The following is a 20,462-nucleotide window of genomic DNA, read 5'->3' as shown; positions in this document are numbered from 1 at the left end:
CACGCAATTTAGCGTTTAGCGTTTAGTCACTCGATGGAGACATAATTTAGTGTAGTTTAGAATCACTTCGTCAAATAAGAACACCTAAAAACCCATCCTTTCGATGAAAATATATAAGCAGAAGTCTAGGAGAAACATGTCATCTTTAATCATAGCATTCACAATATAGACGACAACCATGACAAACCGTTTGCTAATTTAAAATCGAAAACGTTGCGCGCTATTGACATCGCCGATATCATCGATCATTTCGATACAATGAGTTAAAACCTTTCCTTTTCGAGAAGTGAGGAACGTCTTAAAATTGTAATCGTTATTCCCGGAGATTGACATTCAACTTACGTATTTTAAACTCTCTAGTTAACCATTAGATGCTGATATCAAACATATTATACATCTTGAATTTCAATGCTATTGAACACATTTACACGTGCTTTACAAGTCAATTTATTACTGATTTCGTTTGGAGCTAATTATGACATCGACATTTTATTGCCGATCTGACCTGATCGTTTAGTAATCACTCGCATCCCACCGGAAATGAAGACATATTGTCCGAGTTTCAGCGCGATGTCACGACGCGCGCGTTTGGTACTCGCTTATTGCCGCACGCATATTGATATTTCTGCATTTATGGCCGCACAAAAGGTTTCACTTAGGACAAGTGATCATAGATTTGATACCCGTAAAATTCCATCCTTTGAATTTTATAGCGTTCTCGCGCCAAATTTTCATTAATTCTAATCTGATAACTTCTATAATGATTAATCCATTTGTATAATGGTATAAGATAGATATCGGTGAAACATTATTTAGTGTTGTAACGATTTATATATATAGAGAATCCCACACCAATAAAACGAGAAAGATCATTAGCTCGAAGGAAATTTTTCGCAATTCATCATAGGATTCTTCATATAAATGGTATAAGATAACTATAGTAAACTCAGTAGTAACATTGTAAAATAGTGCGCGCACAGGGAATAGACGTGACACAATATAAATAGATATGCATTTCCCGGCTATATGGACAATTATTTTAATGATATATATGTTTTACATATTACCGAGATCTTCCTGGTTTCGGAAATAGCTGTATCGACCGAAGTCTCGTGCATATTCAAACCGTGATTATGACATGGAGTCAATGAAGACGAATCTAGAGTTGTTCGTGGAATATGTCGGAGATTTGGAAGCCGAAGATTGTCGGGGATATATCTGCGACTACAGGGTACGCATCATTCAAAAATTGGCATAAGTAAGAAATAATCAAAATCAGGTTGTCGGGTTGTTTGGTATTAGAATATGAAGTCATTCCTCGATTTGTAGCCTGTAAGTAGTGTGTGAACCACGCCGCATATTATCCGTCGTATACAATTATGGAAAATGATATCTATTTCTCTATGTTAGATATAACTACATATTCTATTTCTCTATATGTATACAGCTATGCATATGTTTAGAAATAACTTATGTCGTTGAGTCCCAGTATTTGCAAAGGAAAACTTCCTCTTTCGATTGATTCCCTACCCCGATATGATATTATGGTTAGAAATCATTATATCAAAAATACATAAAGAGTCTTCGTGTATTTTTGATTGAATATAAATATATATATACGCGTATATATTTGCCGATCATGTGTAAATAATGTTTCGAATGAAACTACATTCTAGGAATTGAAGTTATTCAGCGCTGAACTTCGACAAGACGAACGTAATTTTCCGTGTAGATGCGGCAAACTAGAAGAAAACCAGTACAAGAACAGATTCAGGGATATCATTCCTTGTGAGCATTGATTTTGTATCGGTTTATCTTGCATTGGTGACCGGAATATCATCGAAAATATTGTAATCCAATCTTTTACAGTTGATAACACTAGAGTCATTTTAAAACCGTACAAAAACCAACCGAATACAGATTACATCAACGCCAGTTGTATCAAGGTACATATAATTCTATACCCATCGCAATTTGGGCCTACGTTTTATCATCTAAGCGTTATTATAGAGCTTTGATATTTTCTTATGTATATTTGACAGGGTATGTCTAGCAATATGGGGTACATAGCAGCACAGGGGCCTCTACCTAATACTATTGGTGATTTCTGGCGTATGATCTGGCAGTATAAAGTCAACATCCTGATCATGGCTGGAAAAGAAGAGGAGATCGTAGATGGAAAAGTTAAGGTACAAATGAGAAATAGATATCTGTAGTCGCCAGAGTCTCATGATTTTGCTTTAAACTGTGAATTGATATGATAGCTCAATCGTTCATACTGAAATCAGTGCACGATTTGATTGTACGAAAACAATACAATAAGGAAATTACACACATAAATGGAGTATATGTAACGAATCAATGGTAAAAAGAGAATTGAATGCGGTTTCCATTTTGTTGATACCAATATTTCATTGAATACCGAATTCGATGAAAATCGTGCGAATTCTTTTTCTCTCCAGAAAAAATGTGAACGTTATTGGCCCGAGGGTGACGAAATGTTAGTATTTGCTGACATAACGATAACGCTGGTAGGGAACTTGAATCCATGATATATCAGCACTATCAGACCTCTATGACTTTTTGCTGTTATATAGTGGGTGTCAATTATGATTTCAGAAAAATGCCGAATGGCCTAGTCAGCATTACGCAGTGCGGACACTGAGTATGAAATTAGACGGCGAAGTCAGAGAATTAATTCAATTCCATTTCATCAGCTGGCCTGATAAGAAGGCACCGGATTCACTAGTAACGCTTGTAGATATGCTGGCCAACGTATCAAATCTCCGGATTCCCGGTGTTCCAATCTTAGTTCATTGCAGGTTCGTTATCGTATCAAAAACGGGCTTTTCTGGGACTATGATAAGCCCTAGTGCGATATATTTCATACCGGTTGTTGCACGCAAGTCTTTTATTTTACATATATACATTTCAAAATCTTTTTACAGTGCTGGGTGTGGCAGAACAGGAACCATAATAACAATCGACTACGCCAAGAATTTGTTAGATAACAACGTATGATAACATTTTGGAATCGCACAACTATAATCATCAACTCTTTATCACGATAGAAATCGGACAAATGACTCTCAGCTATTTTTGATCAAAGATTTTCATGAATTTTTCAGATGATTGACGATGACTTCACTATTTACGACATGGTTAGGTCGTTGCGGGAACAAAGACCAGCCATGGTTCAAACTCTGGTAAAGTATAGAATCATAAACCAATGGTTGGACAACAAAATCTGCGAGATAGATTATCTTTCTATTTTCATGTTTCTCGTCTTTCAGGAGCAGTATATTCTTGTGCATCGAACGGTTAATGTAATGTTTAAAAACGAGTTAAAACTGATGGAGAACTTCGGTTTGGCAGATCAAGTTTCTGAAGATGAGGAAGACCCCTACGTCGATGTCAAGAACTTAAAATCTGCAATTTCATGCGTCGGTAAAGGCATATTCATTAGTAATTTAGTAGTGTGTAATTTTGTTACCAAAGGTTGCAAGGTTGGTGTATTTCAATTTTCTTTACAGAAGACCCGTATGTAAATACTCCGTTTGTACAAGCAACTGAATTTTCCAACGATACATCATCACCACCACCTAAACCCCCAAGACTCAGCGATTCTACAGACCCCATAGAAAAACCAGACGTTTTACGAACGGCAAAATTATTCGAATCAAACGACACGCAAATCTCAGCATTGCAGAAAAAAAGTCTAGCTTTTGAAGAAAAGACTTCAAAGAAAAGGCCATCTGCGACGCCAGGTTGTAACATATTTTCAACCTGCGCCCAAGCTAATGAAAGTGAGCACGAAGCAATTCGGGCCACGGCAGAGAAACAACGCTTTATGATTTCTGATCCGATTCCACAAGGCAAATGTAAGAATGTCTCCGTAGTCAACAACAAAACCGAACCGAAGCCTAAAAGGGCGAGCAATGATAGTTTGAAAGATACAGAAACGAACGTCGTAAAGGACAGCGTAAAGCCATCACTTCCTGTGAAGCCGAAAAGTGACGTTGAAAACCTTCGACCACTGCCCCCATTAACCGTTAAACCAAAAAGCTTTGGTAGCAAGGGTAACGACAGTTCGAATAGGGAAACAGTTGGATCCGTAAAATCACTTGGGGAAATTATCAGCAAAAATCTGGGGAGTAGTCTGCCCAGAGCTAATAATTCAAAGGAATATCCGGATCCAGTGACGGGTTTTAGTGATGAACTTATCGAAAGGAGTAAGGTTTTTACAAGAAACACAGGTGATGCTGCAGCCGATAATGCGAATCGATCATTATCTATCAATCAACCACAGCATGGATCCGATAACAATTCAATCGACCCGATACCTCCACCACCGCCAAAGGTTATCACTAGCTCGAGGCGAAACCTCCCACCTCCTCCTCCCGCCCCACCATTAAAGAAAAGTCAAAGCAATTCCCTCGAAAGGCAACAGAAACAGGATTCGTTATCATCTCCACTGAAGAGCCACACTCTCAACAGAAGTGCATCGGCAGAGGAAGCAGCAAGGAAGGGACAATCTAATTCCCTGGATAGACAAAACAAAAAACTGACTTTTGATAGAAAACTGAGTGAGCCTGGCATTACACCGATAAATCAAAAGCTTAACAAGCGCCCCGCGGGTGAATTGATCTCGCATCATCTGACGGCTTTGCTATCTCCTTTCCCTCCTCCTCCTCCCCCTCCTCCACCTCAACCGAAAGACCAGCCCTTAGCAAATAAAAGTCGTATCTTTGATGATAAACCCGTGGAGTATTCATACGCGACAGCCCGAACTGGAGAGCCACACATGCAAGTCACCAGTCCTAGCGAAAGTTCAACGGGGTACTTCCATACTAAATCAACCCCTCAACTACAAGATGAAGATGGTGACGGATATTTTGAAGTCAAGATGCTCAGCAACCGAATTATTTCTGATTATTCGAAAGACGTTACAACACATTGCATCAAACCCCCATCTAATGACAACAAACCTAACGTAACCCAAGAAGATGATATTTCGATATATTCGAGGGAAAGATTTTCGGGAAATAAAAGTGCCCCAAGCACGACTGCAGATGGAAATAGTATCTACGCCACAGTAACGATCGCTAATTTCCAAAGTAAGCAATATAGAGACATTAGGGACCCATATCGCTCGTATGATTTCGAAACTTACTAAGTATTAACTAAATGGAAATCTCATGATATTTCAGATAAAGGAGAACCGGATCGCTTCGCTTTTGGAGTAAGAATAGGTAAGTTGGAACAACCAATGCCACGCTATAAATCTAATTTTCTTACTTTTTATCAAAAAGTGTATCGCTACTTTTACTGTTTATAAATTGTCGATTATACTTTCATTTTCTGTAATATTGTTGGCCAGTTAAATTAGACTTCGAAGTAGAAAATTAGTTTATTTCAACTTGCTTATCATAACCTTCAACAAGGATCAATATTCTAACAGGGTTCGTCCGCATATGAACGCCCGGAATTTCCTGATTGTTCGCTGATTTTTCCCTCGAAATCTCTAAATTCCCTAATCAACGCTGGACAATAACTGGTTTATTATGGTGAACGGAAAAAATGGCCAAGGAAAAAAAGGCCAAGGAATATTAAATAGAAAACTAACCAGCATTTCATTTACTAAAAAGAAATCAAATGCATTGATGTTTTGACATGTCACTTTTTGAGATTATTATACCTATTCCTGGATTAGTTTAGGTAATTTTATGATGAGCATATCTCACTTCGATGTTATCAGACACTACACCAGTTTGCTATTTAAATTACCACACAATTTCAATGCATTTACCATTGAAATATTAATTTAGTTAATTTATTAAGTTTTAAGTTTTTAAGTTTATCACTTTTAAGTTTATCCATTGCCCACTTGCATGATTTTCTCTTTCATGGTAGTTCTTGATATATTCAATATATGTAATGAAATTTCATGTTAGTTCATCAAATTTCTGAACTCATTATACCGATTTTAATTGTTTTTAGCCCCATAAATGATGTCGTTAAATTGAAAGCTTAATGTTGTCATTGTCAGCAGTTCTCATAAATTTTCCTTGGCCTTTTTTTCCGTGGCCATCTTTTTCTTGGCCATTTTCCTGGGCAAATACCTTGGCCATTTTTTCCTTGGCCATTGGCAGGGATACCGAAAAAAAATTATGAGAATTTATAAAATTTATTTATGTGGCCTATGAGTTTTTGTTATAATAGATTGTATCTAGATTGTACCTAGGAAAAAAGAAAAGCTAAATTGATGCGGGCGTTATGTTATTGTTTTAACTAACATAGTTCGAGGATGTACCTACGCTGCAACAGTGACGTATGCTTTTTTATTTGGTCAGATAGGATGAAAAGCTTGCACAATTTAGTAGGGTCTGGTCTACCCTAGAAAAGTTGGAAAAAATTAATATTGCCATGGTTCGCCATTTTTTTCGCACCTGTGGCGACATCCTTTTGCTATCAGAACATGCACCAGGGGGTCTGGGGGACATCTCCAGAAATTTATTTTACTTTTCCATGCTATGAGAATGATGCTGAGTGAATAATAGCCAAGAAATGTATTGTGAGGAATTACTGTTCATCAAAATCAAACAATTGATGTAGATTCTATCATAATCTCACATCACAGTCGTAATCCAGTTCATTCATATACTGGACCACTTAACTTACTGTTTCTTTTCTTTAAAAAGGACAACAGTGAGCTTATCTTGATTTATTTTATCATCCTACCTGTATCTTTGTACTGTGTAATTGAAGTAGTAGATAATCAAAGAACAATTGTTGGCGTGAATAACAGGTGCACTGGTAATATACTGCATACTGCATCCTCTATAGCAGTGGATACAAAACAATGGTATTCGGAAAAAAATTATGTGAATCTGAAATTCACTGATTTTAAAGGAAAAAGCCCAGATTTCCTGCAGGGAAAAATTCATGAATTCCCCGATCTGTATGAACCCTGTTTTAACGTACGATAAATGAATAATCGTATCCACCATTGATGTTTTCAGGATATCCGAACCGGTTGGATGCGAGGCCAAGCGGAGGGCGGCCGTGTCCGGACCATTCAATGATCAACTGGTTATGCTAATTATTTGCGCACGCCATTCCTCGGATACTGAGATATACGTTGGACGCAACGCGTTTATACATCGACAGGGATTGTTCGTCACTACCGGGTTGCGGTTTCGATAAGGACTTGAATCGAGAAAAGACAATCAAGATTCAACAAGACACCGATAAAATACTAAAATATCAAAAACAGAACTACGGAATTTGAGCACACAGAAAAGAAACAATTGTTTATTATCATCTAGAAGCTTTGTCGTGAAGAGCAAAGTTTTTCTTTTGCAATAATGTGCACTACGTAAGGAACCAAAACGAACACCCGACAAACTCGGGTTTATTACAGTTACAGTAATGAAGTGTGTTTAAATATTGAACTGGTATGAACAATGTTTATTCAGCTGAGTGTATCAATAATATCCAAGTGCTGAATCTCATTCATTCTGTAATGTTGAGGTAAATTGATAATACTAGGTCCCATTAGAATTAATTAATGCGTCTATACAAAATGTTCCCCAAACATAACATTATTCTAACCACCGAGACCTGTATCGGTATGTACCAAGAACTATTTGTATTTCCCATTCTTTTTGCAGTAAGATTTATTGTCTCAAATGTGGTATTCCGAATTGAAACGGGTAGCAAGTAAGAAAGGCTCTACATAATCAAAATTCACATGCATGTATAGGTACATTGTACATGTACATTTAAATACTACTGACCTTGTTCAAAAAGATTTAAAAACAATACGGGTTATCACAACTGAATCGGCAAAGGGTACAAATGAATTTAAACATTATTCAGAAATGTAATGTTGCATCATGGACGTGTATAATCGAAGTTATAGGTGTCTTATAGGTCCATGGTAGCACCAAGAAGTGTGAAGAAATTCATCAGAATTAAATTCTGGTTTTCTAATTGCTTAAAAAATAGCTATGGAATTTAATTGCATTGCAAGTCACAATAGTGTAGATAAATAACACAGATAGTTTTTTCTTCAAACTGAAACCTTTCTGACAGTGCTGGAAAGTTGGAAGCACGAACACCTTAGTACATATATAAAACAATTACCGTATCCATAACCAAAGAATAAGGACCAAAAAGACAAATGATCTTTTTTTTCATATGAATTATTTCACAAGCATTTGTGACCTATCATACAGCGATATTATCTAGACACTAGTTCTGTCAAGAGGGTGACCTCAGGCTTACAGTATTCAACCACAGACTTAAACCTCAATTATACCCAATCGGTACATGTCAAACTGGACACTAGTTATAGATCTATCAGGTATGTAATCAAAACCTATATCATGCTATTCAGCAAGTATGAAGTACTGGTGTGTATGTAATGCACGATACTTAAGACAAAATGAAATATGCTCTACTGAAGCGATAATTGTTTCTTTCACTTGGAATAACGATCTCCTCCATTCTTGCTCATTTGCCCATATAAAATAAATACAGCACAGATAGTCGGATAGAGCACATTTTGAACTTAGTCTCCATTATCATAAATGTCATTATTGTAGATTAATATTTTTCACATCATTAGCTATGTCTCCAGCCGCTTTGTCAGTCTTTTGCTGTTTTTTCTGACCATCCTTTTGTTTCTTTGCCTTTTTTGATTCCTCTTTATCGATTGGTGCTTCTTTCACGAATGGAATCTTTTCCTTGAATGCTAAAAAATATGTCACATGTGAAATGTAACCATTTGTTTAGTAAGATTAGTTTAGTAGATCATTCTCATGTCGCCAACCTATTTTTTTTGTACAACCAGTACATTATTTGGGACAAGTCCATATACGTAAATGTACGTGAAATATAATTTCTAATCCAGATATCTCATAAAGCAGATAACGTTCTCTAGTCTCAAATCTTTTCTGTTAAATAATTTAGTTGACTCACCTTCGGGCATGTAAGGTTTGAGGAGGTCAGGAACAATGACACCATCATCAGTTTGATAGTTCTCTAATATAGCGCATATAGTTCTGGTTGTGGCGCACATTGTAGCATTCAACATATGCACATAGTCAGTCTGAAATGGACGATAAATATTCACCCAGACATTACAAACTCGTCAGTAACGCCTGAACTGCGGATCAAGGTGATAGGTTTGCCACAATATTCAAAACTGATTATCAATTTTCTCTTAAACTAGCTATACCAATCACTTTTTATCAAAATTCATACCTGCTGGTTCATTTTCTTTGTCTGCCCATATCTCACTAGTAGATTACGAGCTTGATAATCGGTACAATTTGAACAGGACACTAATTCACGGAACGCTCCTGATCCGGGGAACCACGCCTCAAGATCGAGCTTCTTTGCAGCAGCGTTATTCAGTTCACCTGATGGATATAAAGCAAAATAAGAACCGAGGCAGGGCACCTAAATCCTTCATGAATGGACCGCACGCTTACCAGAGACAATGTTAACTATTCTATAAGGGATTCCGAGCGCTTGACAAAATGATTCGGCATTTTCGATCATTTCATCCATCATTTCCCAAGACTTTCCATCTTCCGGTGATGTCAATACAAACTGTTCTACCTGGATAAAAGATTTTTCGATTCAAAATTTCTATTTGATAAACAACAAAAACTTCTCAAGGACACAGAGGAAGGGATCATTCATTTATTACGTACGCATTAGGGAAGGGGGAGGGGTCAGTGAAATTGCGTACTGTAATGCTTAATGTATATGAATGGACGATTTTGCGTACAGACGGGGAGGGGTGGTTGAAAAATTCAAATTCTATGCGTACGTAATAAATGAAAGATCCCGAATGAGAAATTATAAGCGATTCGCATCTAGTAGGATAAATTGAAAATATGGTTGTACCTTTTCAAATTGATGGACCCTAAATATTCCACGCGTATCCCGACCATGAGAGCCGACCTCTTGGCGGAAACACGTTGATAATCCAGCATACTTTATTGGTAAGTCTTTCTCTGAAATCCACTCTGCTCGATGGTACGCCGCGATAGGCTGTTCTGATGTGGCGATCAGGTATTTTTCCTCAACTGTCTTATCATCATTTTTTTCAGTACCTTTTCCGATAACCTGAATTAAAGCATTCAGTATGTATTGGTGAGATTAAACATTTAAAGAAAAGGCACCGATTGTATTACTGATAGACGCTGCATATGAAATGTTTTTATGCAAGGTTATTCTTGCTGCATGAAGTTCAATGGTTTCTTTTTCAACGCAAGGAGCGTTTGTTTAATTTAAGAATAGAAAATGAAGCAGAACTACCTTATACAGTTCTTCATCGAATTGACTCAGCTGGGCGACTTCTTGCATTATTTCTTTACGCATGAAGAACGGTGTATATAGAGGAGTATATCCTTTAGTGTATAATCTCTGTAGAGCTATACTGATTAATGCCTGTTCTAAAAACACTGCAGCACCCTAAAAAAAGTAAATAAAAGAGATGATTACTAATACAGAACATTAATTTTAAAGAAATACAGAAGTGGTATTTGACACCCTATTAATGATAATAATAATATCAATCAGCCTTGGATATAAAAGGTTACAAGCCGAGTAATCTAGCATGAATTCCATACCTTTAAATAGTACCCTCGTCCTCCGGCTGTAACTGATCCTCGCTCAGAATCCACTCCGTCAATCATACATATCAGATCTACATGGGAGTATTTCTTTTTGGAATCTGTTTCACCGAATAATCTTTCTACCTTGTTGTTTTCCTGAAAATGTTGTCATTATTAAAGGGCATTTTACATTCATATAGCAGTCCATAGCGACACCTGTGGAATAGGAATTGAATAGGCTGCCTGGGACAGTTTTTTACCGCCAGTAATGATGCTGGCTGAATGATACTACTGCTGCTAACTTGTCGAACAGGACAGGTCCAGGATCTGATTCAGGGAGGGCTGTAGTTCCAAAATAGGCATATCATTTAATCAAAAGCCTATGAATTTCAACTTTTTTATCAGTTGAATATTTTTCATTTTCCCTTGGACTTTCAGGGCAACTTGACATTTAGGGGGTGACTAGCCCTGCACCCTCCTCTTGGCAAAAGCAACGAGATAGATAGATATTTATTTTTCGTAAACCGTACATACAATATAATTGATAATCGACATTATTATTTTTTTTTTCATAAATACATGATGTAGGTTCCAAGGGATACAGTGCGGGCCTGAAAGGCTGTACTTAAGAAAATTAAGGCACTGAAACCCTGAATTAAGGCACTGAAACCCTGAACCCACAAATCATATCCTTGAAAACTTCGGGAACCGTTCTAGAATCGTGAACGGGCTAATTACCTCGTCATCGCTGACAGGCACTGAAGGGTGTAAAATATTGCCGATTTCAGAGAGTGCATCTCTCCTGAGGGCTTCTAATCGTAATCGCTCTTCATCACCACGAATGATAGCCTCATCGATCAACGTTCGCACTTTCTTGATTTGACACGGCTTTAAAACCTGAAAACAGGATCGGGAGACGAGACCATTGTTTAAAATCAGATTATAAATGCAGAACGACATTAGCAACCAATGCTAACTACTCACTTTCAGATCATCAATAGTTAGAGAGTCTAACTTATCGGTTATTTCTGCTGGTACAGTATCGTCATCACCTATTGGTTCTTTTTTCTGTATAAATCAGAATCAAATTCTACTGTTCAATTTCAAAAGTACACCTAAAAAAGCTACTTAAACCTCTTTGATAAAAATAATATGTAGAAATGAATCTTTAAGCGAAGGACATACTGAAGTAAAGCATTCGATTCAATTGACTTTTTTTCCAAGATTTGATTTGGTGGGCCGGCCTTAATACCTTCATTTTTTCTCCATAAGCCTTGCTACACACATTCTTCAGTTTGTTCCAATTATCAGCCTGGAATCGTACTGCAAAATGAAAAAAAATAAAATAAAATAACAAACTGAGCGATATCTTATTCGCTGTGGCTACTCGTACGGACCCGTACGGATTACTCCGGAGGCTATTCGTACGGGACTAGGATCTGTACGCTAATAACTGTCGCTGATTGGCCGATTAACGCCGCGCATGCGTACAGAGGTGCACGACTTAAAAAATTCAAGGAAAGTGTGGAGAATAGAGTTAGAGAAAAATAGCGGATAGAGCGAGACTCGAACCCGGGCCAGTAAATTACGAGCGCAGCATCATACCACTAGACCACCGAGCTCGCTGACAGTCAGTCGAATGTTTTAACTACATATAACCTCACCTTACCCTAACCCTATCCCTTCCCGTACACATAATTCCAGAGTTATCCGACGGGTGCGTACGAACAGCTTACGGAATTATTCGTACGGGTCCGAACGAGTAGCCACTTCGTATCTCATTTCTCCTAACAGAACCCGGAAATGAAATTTTTCTTACATTTTCTCCAATCGGCGTCAGAGTTAATCACTTTATCAACGAGTTCAACGTTACTGTATCTTTTACGCTGATTCTCCTTTATCTTCTCCGGATCTCCGCCTTTATCGGGACGGAAAAGTTCCAAATCTAGCACCATATTTACTGATTATTCACAATATTGACAGCAAAAACGAGATGATGAAACATGCGGCACCGGCACTTTTATAGCAGTAACTAAAATCCGGTCACGGATTGTGGACAAGGAACCGGTCCCACTCACGGAAGCGGACTTTAAAACGGTACCAAATTCAAATTTACTTTATTAGACCTTATAACACAACTTAAGCTACCATCAGTTAAACACATTGATCACGTATAGAAAATAGAACAACACAAATACGATAATTTACAAGATCACTGAAAATATAAAACACGAAGATGCGATGTTTTTCCAATGATACCGTGCCGGCGCGCGTAGCCTGATAGTTTTGGAGTTTAAAAACGGCGCGACGGGACAGACTCGAAACTCCGCACTTCCAACAAGGTCTACGGTCCTGTGTACTTATATCCAAAATGTAAACTGTTCCAGATATGAGTCTATAAGACCGGTCAGTCTGGTTGTCCACAACAGTCCAAAAGTCGACTACATTCCTCCGCGGGCGTCGACCTGATTCCGCACAAGCGTAGTTTCGGGCAGTTTCCGAAAAACGCCCAAAAATTCACCCAGTCCTGGCAGTGGTTGCCTCCACAGAGATCTCCGTCGCTCAACTCTGGTACATGATATATATGATATGATAGCCCAGACAAAAAAGAGGTGGTTGAAAAATACAGTCTCACACAGTTGAAAAATAGATCCAATTTCTTCAATTTGTTTTAATGTGAAACTGGCCCCTGTTGCATTAACAGAGGTCCCACTTGGATACTCTAAACAGATTCATTATTGATTTTAAGCGGTAAATTCTTGGGTGATAAATTCTTTTGAGGAATTAATCGATGAGAATTTGATAGTCGAAAGACGAAAGAAGATAGTCGAAAGACAGATTATTGTCGTTTCAATATGGAAGCATATGTCATAATACATTGACGGTGATTTGGGCTGGTCGTGGTCGAATGATTGCGGGTATCCATCTCAGGGTATTCACCATACAGCAGTTCCAATGCGGACATTACCGATCTATTCATCCTCGGATTCACAAACTAATACAGACGGTTCCATGCACAACGATCCCTCTAGTGGATCCTAGGAGTCTCTTCTTTTATCACATACGAAATTTCACCATATGTACCAGTGAGAATTTTGCATTTGACCCGTCGCCCTATTGCTACGAGTCAAAGAGCTTTTCGTATCGGAATAAAGAAAACATCAAATTGCACGTTATATGGAAATATACCGGCACCTAACTTTCCTCACAAAATCATTGGAACCCGAGTTAAACATGAAGTAATTTATTTGTTCATTGTTTTTAGATTTACATCGGTGGAAGAAATAAATGCAATATATTTACGCAACATCATTCAAACTCGACATGTATATGACAAAATACTAATATTTACCTAGATATTATTTACAATAAAGTTAATCGATAAAACACGTTCATTATTTGTTAGATTTTATTCTAAACGTTAATTACCCGTTTCAACTATGATACCATTTTATTGAATACAACACATTTTACATATTCTTTTCAATTCCATTCAGCGATGGTCAACATGTTTCCGTAACCTTCTCCATCGACCGAAGACTGAGTTTCCCACTAGTTGCCCATGCCGGAACTACGCGCATTCGCTTTACTTCCCTGAGATTTCATTTCAAACTATCACGGTTCTGATCTGTTTACCCAATCGAAAACCAGTGATTCCTCTGAAAATGATGATTACAAAACGCGATAATGATACATTTCTTCTCGCTGATGAACTTGAATTCATTAAAATTGATCGCAAACGTTGCTTACCCTGTATCTCTTGACATCAGAGCCGCGTTTGATAGCTTTATGCTCCCATTTTGGTGAAATACACAAAGCAAAACGCTGGAAAATGTATTCATTAGACTAAACACGTAAGTGGATATACAGTGTATTTTTCAAATCATCATATCGATGAAATTGTTTGAGGTTCCAAAATCGGCTAAATTTGAGAACTCCCCCATTTGCAAACCGATATCCCCTTACCCTCGAAAATGTGCCTGGTAGGCGTATCATTTTATAGATGCCGACTCCGGGAATAGTCAGCATGGCCGAGGCCGCTATCATCCAGCCGATCATGTTTGCCCAGCGCGGGAAATAGTACGTGTGAGTTGTCAAGGCGTACATGAGGCCCGGATGCGTCATAATACTAAACACAAATATAACCTGAAATCAATTCAGTTTAATGAATCGAGACTCAATTTTGCGTTGAATTTTCCACAAATAATTCATACATGATGATGTCGGAATAGCTTGAAAAAAATAAGAATATACACTTACAGATAGAAATATTGGCGTTATGAATTTCCAGCAAATTCTCCAGTACAAACCCGGTTTAAAACCGAGCATGTGTTGAATATCTGAACTAAACTGATCCATGCCTAAAATAAGCAACGGAAACATATCCGGGCTGGACCGCATGTATCGTACGTCACCGATGGGAGTCTGATAAAGATAAAACTTACCATAAAACCAAGCTACGCCTATCGCTTGGATTAATACGGTAAATATTATAGATGTTCCGGCGCCGAACGAATCCAGCATAGTGAAGATGAAAATCCCACCCTGTTATGATTAAGAAATTCGAGAAAAGAAATTTATGTCAGGGAGGGACAGATATTAACGAGATGCTGGATTATGAATTAAGCAAGTTCCACAAGAATTTTATACGAAAAAAGTCATTGAAGCGAAACCACGACATTTCTGCTGTTGACTATCAGCCATCTTCAGGTGGAAGCTTACCTCAGTGACGTTCATGATGGAAAGTAGGAAGGAAAACATTATTATACAGGCTAGGAAAACCTCACGGCTGTATTTGTATTTCGCGAATAATTTTGCATGGTCGTCCTTCAAACCCGTCAATATCGATTCCATGCCACCCATCTGAAATAAGCGATACATTTCGAATTGTTTACGAAAATCCAAAGTGCGCGTCCGAAAATTAACACACTTACCGCACTGTCCAATCCTAATGATATCAGCATCAGAAAGAATATGACTGCCCAAGCTGTTGAACCGGGTAGAGTGGCAATAGCTTCTGGATAGACCACAAATACCAAACCAGGACCTGTTCAAAAAAATTACCAATACGAAACCATATCAAATATGTATTCTAGTGATTTCTTATTTCAAGAAATTTCTTTCGATCGCACCTTCTTTGGCCACGCTGTCAATCGGTGCACCGTACATCTTAGACATGTATCCAAGATAGCAGAATATAACAAACCCCGAAAACACGCTAGTGAAACTGTTCACGCAAGCCGTAATCAGACAATCCCTGACAAGAGAGAGAAAAAGATATTTAGCAATTCATACAGGATTTTCTACAAATAATCAACGGAACTTTTGCTATTTGCAATTTCATACCTATAACAGTTATTGTTAAGTTTATTGTAACTGGCATATGCGATATGCACCCCAAACCCTGCACCGACGGAGTAAAATATCTGCACTGCTGCATCCACCCAGACCTGATGACAGAGCGTATAGAAATAGAAAGCAAAGCAAGTAATGAACCATTGATGGATTCCCGGTGAACACAAAACCTACCTCTAATTCGCCAAGTTTGCTGATTTTTGGAGTTATGAAATACCGCACTCCGTCCCCAGCCCCGGGTAGGAGGCAACCCCTGATTAGTAAAACTGATAGTACGATATATGGAAGGGTCGCCGTCACCCAAACAACCTATAGATATTCACCAAAAAAACGACGGTTATATATCGCACTTTACTACCATACAATATAGAAACTTAATATTGCAAACTTACTTTGCCAGAGCTTTTGACGCCTTTCCATAAACTAAAGTACAGTATAAAAAACACAAGCATCGTACAAAGAACAAGCTGCCACTTGGGAGCGCCAAGATCGTGTATACCTTCGCTTCTATGCACCCCTAAAACGTATCTTCTTTCAAACGGAAAAAAAGAAAAAGTATTATTCGGTTTTTGAATCGGTATACACATTGGTCAGAGTATACCACCGACTCCGAGATATGGATTTTTGTAACTTACTCGAAGAATTCTGCAGCAGCCGAAACACCTGTCGCGTTACCCGTGAGATTCAGTGCAGGCAGTTGCGACGAAGACGTGTTACTTATCGATGTCTTGTCCCCGCCGCCGGGCGCGTACGAACCATTACCGGTGCCCGTGGCCCACGAGGTGCGGCACCTGTCCGTATTCCATTCGTTATCACAAGACGTCCACGGCAACGAAGCACGAAATGAGTGGAATAGGTAGAAAAATGACCAGCCTATTATAACATTGTAGTATATCGACACGTAAAACGCCATAAGGCACATCGAATATCCAACTCCTGAAAATGGAATTTTGTCACAATATCAGTATCACAATAAGCATCAGAATAAGATAACTTTTTTGCAGGAAGAGTTTGAATCAATTCACCTTTGAAAAGTGGTGACATTCGTGCCCACACAGCCACCGCACCCTGTCTGTGATACTGGCCCAATACCAACTCCAGATAGAATAACGGCAAAGCTCCGAATAGCAGCATACAGAAATAGGGAACTAAAAATGCACCTGCAATAAGAAATCTATGAAGTTATGAAAATTTCGTTTAGAGAATAAGATCTCGTTGAGAATTATTCATATAGTAAGTACTCTTTTACACCAATGGTAGCGTCAATAATCAGATGATCCAAATAATATGAAGAAATTTGAGTATGATTATTTGACGTCTTGGAAAAAACGCAGAATGTTTTAGGGTAAGCCGCCTTATGTGGCAACAGATTGAGCAAAGTATTCATCAGAGAAATCTCCGCCAAAGTTTCAATGATCCAAATATCAAAAAGAATCACGTGTCTGGTATCAGTTTCTGGTGGATGCATGTATACTCTTCTAGTGAGAAGTGAGGTTCCCGTCGAATGTGTGATTTGGTATTCTTCAGTCGATACACTCTATTAACTCTTACTGAAACGATTGATTAGCCTGCTAGCCCTGCAGGAATACGCAACTATTCGTCATCAGAGAATTGAACTTAATAAGACAATTGTTCTCGATAACAAGATCGGAATTTTACTAATTCAAACATTTGCTATCGTCTGATGATGTTCACATACACACATAGGTTTCTTGTGTTGAACTAAACGATCTTTCGATTTGCCAAATCATTCGCAAAGAGACCCTGGCACTATTCTAAAGTTCGTCAAGCGGATATATTTTTCAAATTGAAGAAGAAGTTGACTCCATGCGATTGGGGGAATTTTTTACGTTACAATTTGATTTCGCCAAATATCAAATATTTGTCAAGACGGTCAAAAGCTTCCGACTACCATCACGCGTATCTTCGAATAAGATTGACCTTCGGGATTGACGATAGGTATTTGGAACAAAAGATATGCTTTCATGTAACCGGTTAGAGAGGGAGGGATTATACATTTCGGAAACCGATTCGAAGAAATCTCTGCGCGAAGTAAGTCTATCTGGGAGGGAATGTTTGTAATTTCCAGACACGTTATAACGATTGATGTCGCCGTAACTGTTAGGCATATTTGCTTACCGAACATGGATCTGTTTGCTGATGACAAATACTCGACGCACACCGGCTGATTAGCCAATGATTTCGGGAAGTGTGAATATTGGAGGATGGATACGGCGATTTGTCCACGCGGGAAGAAGGTGGCAGCGCGAGAGTGTGCGATGATCACTGTTATCAGTGCATCGACGTGACGGAGACTTTGGAGACTTAGTATTAAAGGCTACGTGTCATGAGTGCGCCACTTACATCATGGACTCGAAAACGCTTGTTTACAAGATAGTTGAGACCTTGTTGGTGATAATTATAATACATCCAAATTTAGCGCCACATCCGTGAACTCTATGGACCTAACCTTTGAACAGGGAGGGTCTCTTGCACCTCCAAAGAAACCATGTTCGGAATAATACTAGCTCTACAGGGTACACGTCTAACTTTTTATCAAATATTTTGAATAATCGATTTTCAAGATTTTAACTTTTTTTAATCTTGGAGTTGTCATGTTAGAATGATCTATACGTAAAAGAACTGGAAAATTTGTTGAAATAAGACTTATTCACACAGATTCAAATGACCAAGATAACTAAGATGTTAGATAACATCCCTTTTGTGCAACATAAGTGTTTCATTCAGGGTTTTCAAACATCTAGTCTAAACCCTGTTTGTATCTGTGACCGCCGTTATATCATCAGTTCGCGGCTTTTTGAATGTGTGTGGTCTCAGACGACCAAAGTGCGCGTAGTTGATGACGTAGTTCCTTTTTACAAACACGTTGTCGTTACATCATACATACTGTAACTTTCTTATTTCAGAATGAGGATATAAATCAGACGGTAGTTTAGATATCGTAATTATTGCACGCAAACGGAGCTTGCGAACAATTCAGACTCATTTACTCGTCTTATAACCGAATATAGACGTATACGTGCAGTATACGCCAATTATAAGTCAATTTTGTCTGGGTATATTTGCGCAGAATGAAATGTTTCAGTTCCAAATTACTTGAAAAGAGTTGTTGTTTTTAAAGCGATTACTGCACATTCAGTGTAGTTGTTCCTTCTTGAACAAATATGATACGTAAAGCATGTGTAGTTCAGTTCAGTAGGAACAGGTGTTAAAATTCAATCGATTTCTAATCAATTAATATAGATAGATCTCCACCCGATGAACTATTTTATCGTAAAATGTGCGACGTACGGATCCCTAGATAGCTCAGTTGGTAGAGCGGAGGACTGTAGAGACGTTATAGTATTGTCATCCTTAGGTCACTGGTTCAAATCCGGTTCGAGGGAATATTTTTAACGAATTTGTGTGTAATAAATACCACTGCAGCTATACCACAACAGAGACTGTAAATCTTCCCACACTGAAATGCTTTCTAATGTGTTCAACGAATGTTAATTTTCATTAAAAATAGCATTTTGATTCATTGTATACATCTGAAACGTTTGTCCCCATAAAACCGTCAAGGTGCCAACTAGCAATGAAAATGAGTCAATTTCCATTCATTGAAGTTTTATATGGCCCATTTACCAGGTCATCATAGACATTTCTTCGAAGTGCTTCTAGTTCAAAATACCGCGCACAAGTATACGCTCTATTCTTGATTCCTTTTCAAGAGATTCAAAACCTGTTAGTTGCCCGTTAAAATCACCATATAATCTCATTTTATCGATAACCTTCGTTTTTAATAAATTTTCCACTGTAACTTCATTTATCTATTTGTATTCATTTCATCTCCCCGCCCTTAGAATCAACTGATTGACCTGCGAACTCACCTCCTCCATTTTTGTAACATAGGTATGGAAACCGCCACACATTCGCAAGATCAACCGCAAATCCAACAATAGACAAAAGAAAGTCACATTTTTTATCCCACGTTTCTCGTTCGGGAATTTGTTCAATATCCAAATCTTCCTCAATTATGAACGGCTCAGTTACCGACGTTGGATTAGTAAAAACAGTCGTTTTTCCATTTGCTACGAGAACCATTTCGGCGCTGACTGGGGGTCGTTCTCCGTCGTTCAAACCATCACTAGTAGGCGATAGGTCGGTCGTAGCTCGCGACATATTGGACAAGCCGTTAGAACCCGTAAGAATATTCAATTCCGCACGACCGGTCAACGCCATCCCGATCAAAAGTAACTTCGGGTGTATTATCGCTATCGAAGAAATAAATAAGCAGCACCTATTCCAACGAATTATCCGCTATAAACACTCGATAGATTAGTTGTACTTTATCCAACGTATTGCGGCGAGGGTTGAAGTATTTTTCTTGCCCGATGGTTTATGACCGTCTTGTAAAACAATTCGAACATTCGGCCGTTAAGTCTATATAATTAAGGTCACACCGCCAAA

At 38.3% G+C, this 20,462-nt stretch overlaps 3 protein-coding genes across 4 annotated transcripts; 1 reads left to right on the top strand and 2 right to left on the bottom strand.

Annotated features, from left to right (window-relative positions):
* The first annotated feature begins 1,098 nt into the window (after positions 1-1,098).
* On the top strand, positions 1,099-7,324 carry LOC141901170 (uncharacterized). Of its 2 annotated transcripts, none has more exons than XM_074788277.1 (12): positions 1,099-1,231; positions 1,677-1,788; positions 1,870-1,946; positions 2,043-2,189; positions 2,463-2,531; positions 2,620-2,822; positions 2,949-3,015; positions 3,129-3,206; positions 3,294-3,447; positions 3,537-5,117; positions 5,211-5,252; positions 7,023-7,324. In XM_074788277.1, exons 1-12 carry the CDS (start codon positions 1,139-1,141, stop codon positions 7,100-7,102), a joined length of 2,703 nt encoding a protein of 900 aa, XP_074644378.1. In that variant the 5' UTR covers positions 1,099-1,138; the 3' UTR covers positions 7,103-7,324. The 2 variants fall into 2 exon arrangements, with proteins under 2 accessions (XP_074644378.1, XP_074644377.1); XM_074788276.1 differs by having other exon boundaries at positions 3,534-5,117.
* Positions 7,325-7,327: 3 nt separating this feature from the next.
* LOC141901172 (serine--tRNA ligase, cytoplasmic-like) lies at positions 7,328-12,645 on the bottom strand. Its single transcript, XM_074788278.1, has 11 exons — positions 12,454-12,645; positions 11,887-11,957; positions 11,619-11,702; positions 11,373-11,531; positions 10,650-10,790; positions 10,336-10,491; positions 9,922-10,143; positions 9,501-9,630; positions 9,271-9,428; positions 8,986-9,115; positions 7,328-8,758 (listed from the first exon to the last, which is right to left on the bottom strand). The coding sequence occupies exons 1-11, from the start codon at positions 12,587-12,589 to the stop codon at positions 8,601-8,603; spliced, it is 1,545 nt and encodes a 514-aa protein (XP_074644379.1). The 5' UTR covers positions 12,590-12,645; the 3' UTR covers positions 7,328-8,600.
* Positions 12,646-13,963: 1,318 nt separating this feature from the next.
* Positions 13,964-20,174, bottom strand: LOC141901292 (sodium-dependent dopamine transporter-like). The gene is made up of 15 exons (XM_074788444.1): positions 19,883-20,174; positions 17,015-17,149; positions 16,746-16,925; positions 16,625-16,652; positions 16,382-16,520; positions 16,164-16,298; positions 15,981-16,084; positions 15,767-15,891; positions 15,569-15,681; positions 15,357-15,497; positions 15,080-15,179; positions 14,895-14,995; positions 14,601-14,780; positions 14,385-14,459; positions 13,964-14,293 (listed from the first exon to the last, which is right to left on the bottom strand). Exons 1-15 carry the CDS (start codon positions 20,172-20,174, stop codon positions 14,267-14,269), a joined length of 1,875 nt encoding a protein of 624 aa, XP_074644545.1. The 3' UTR covers positions 13,964-14,266.
* Between the last annotated feature and the right edge of the window lie 288 nt (positions 20,175-20,462).

Source organism: Tubulanus polymorphus, chromosome 3, assembly GCF_964204645.1.
Source record: "Tubulanus polymorphus chromosome 3, tnTubPoly1.2, whole genome shotgun sequence".
NCBI lineage: Eukaryota > Metazoa > Nemertea > Palaeonemertea > Tubulaniformes > Tubulanidae > Tubulanus > Tubulanus polymorphus.
The sequence above is the reverse complement of the archived record's forward strand: the minus strand, read 5'-3'. Positions and strand labels throughout refer to the sequence as shown.

Coding starts and splice junctions, on each gene's coding strand:
- LOC141901170 (XM_074788276.1), top strand. CDS start 1,139: ATGGAGTCAATGAAGACGAATCTAGAGTTGTTCGTGGAATATGTCGGA. Junction 1,789..1,869: donor ATTCAGGGATATCATTCCTT/GTGAGCATTGAT, acceptor AATCTTTTACAG/TTGATAACACTAGAGTCATT. Junction 5,118..5,210: donor AACGATCGCTAATTTCCAAA/GTAAGCAATATA, acceptor ATGATATTTCAG/ATAAAGGAGAACCGGATCGC.
- LOC141901172 (XM_074788278.1), bottom strand. CDS start 12,589: ATGGTGCTAGATTTGGAACTTTTCCGTCCCGATAAAGGCGGAGATCCG. Junction 10,791..11,372: donor TGCCTGTCAGCGATGACGAG/GTAATTAGCCCG, acceptor CAACATTTTCAG/GAAAACAACAAGGTAGAAAG. Junction 9,631..9,921: donor GGGTCCATCAATTTGAAAAG/GTACAACCATAT, acceptor TCTTTTATCCAG/GTAGAACAGTTTGTATTGAC.
- LOC141901292 (XM_074788444.1), bottom strand. CDS start 20,174: ATGTCGCGAGCTACGACCGACCTATCGCCTACTAGTGATGGTTTGAAC. Junction 16,085..16,163: donor GCAAACTTGGCGAATTAGAG/GTAGGTTTTGTG, acceptor CTCTGTCATCAG/GTCTGGGTGGATGCAGCAGT. Junction 15,498..15,568: donor CATTAGGATTGGACAGTGCG/GTAAGTGTGTTA, acceptor CGCTTATTTCAG/ATGGGTGGCATGGAATCGAT.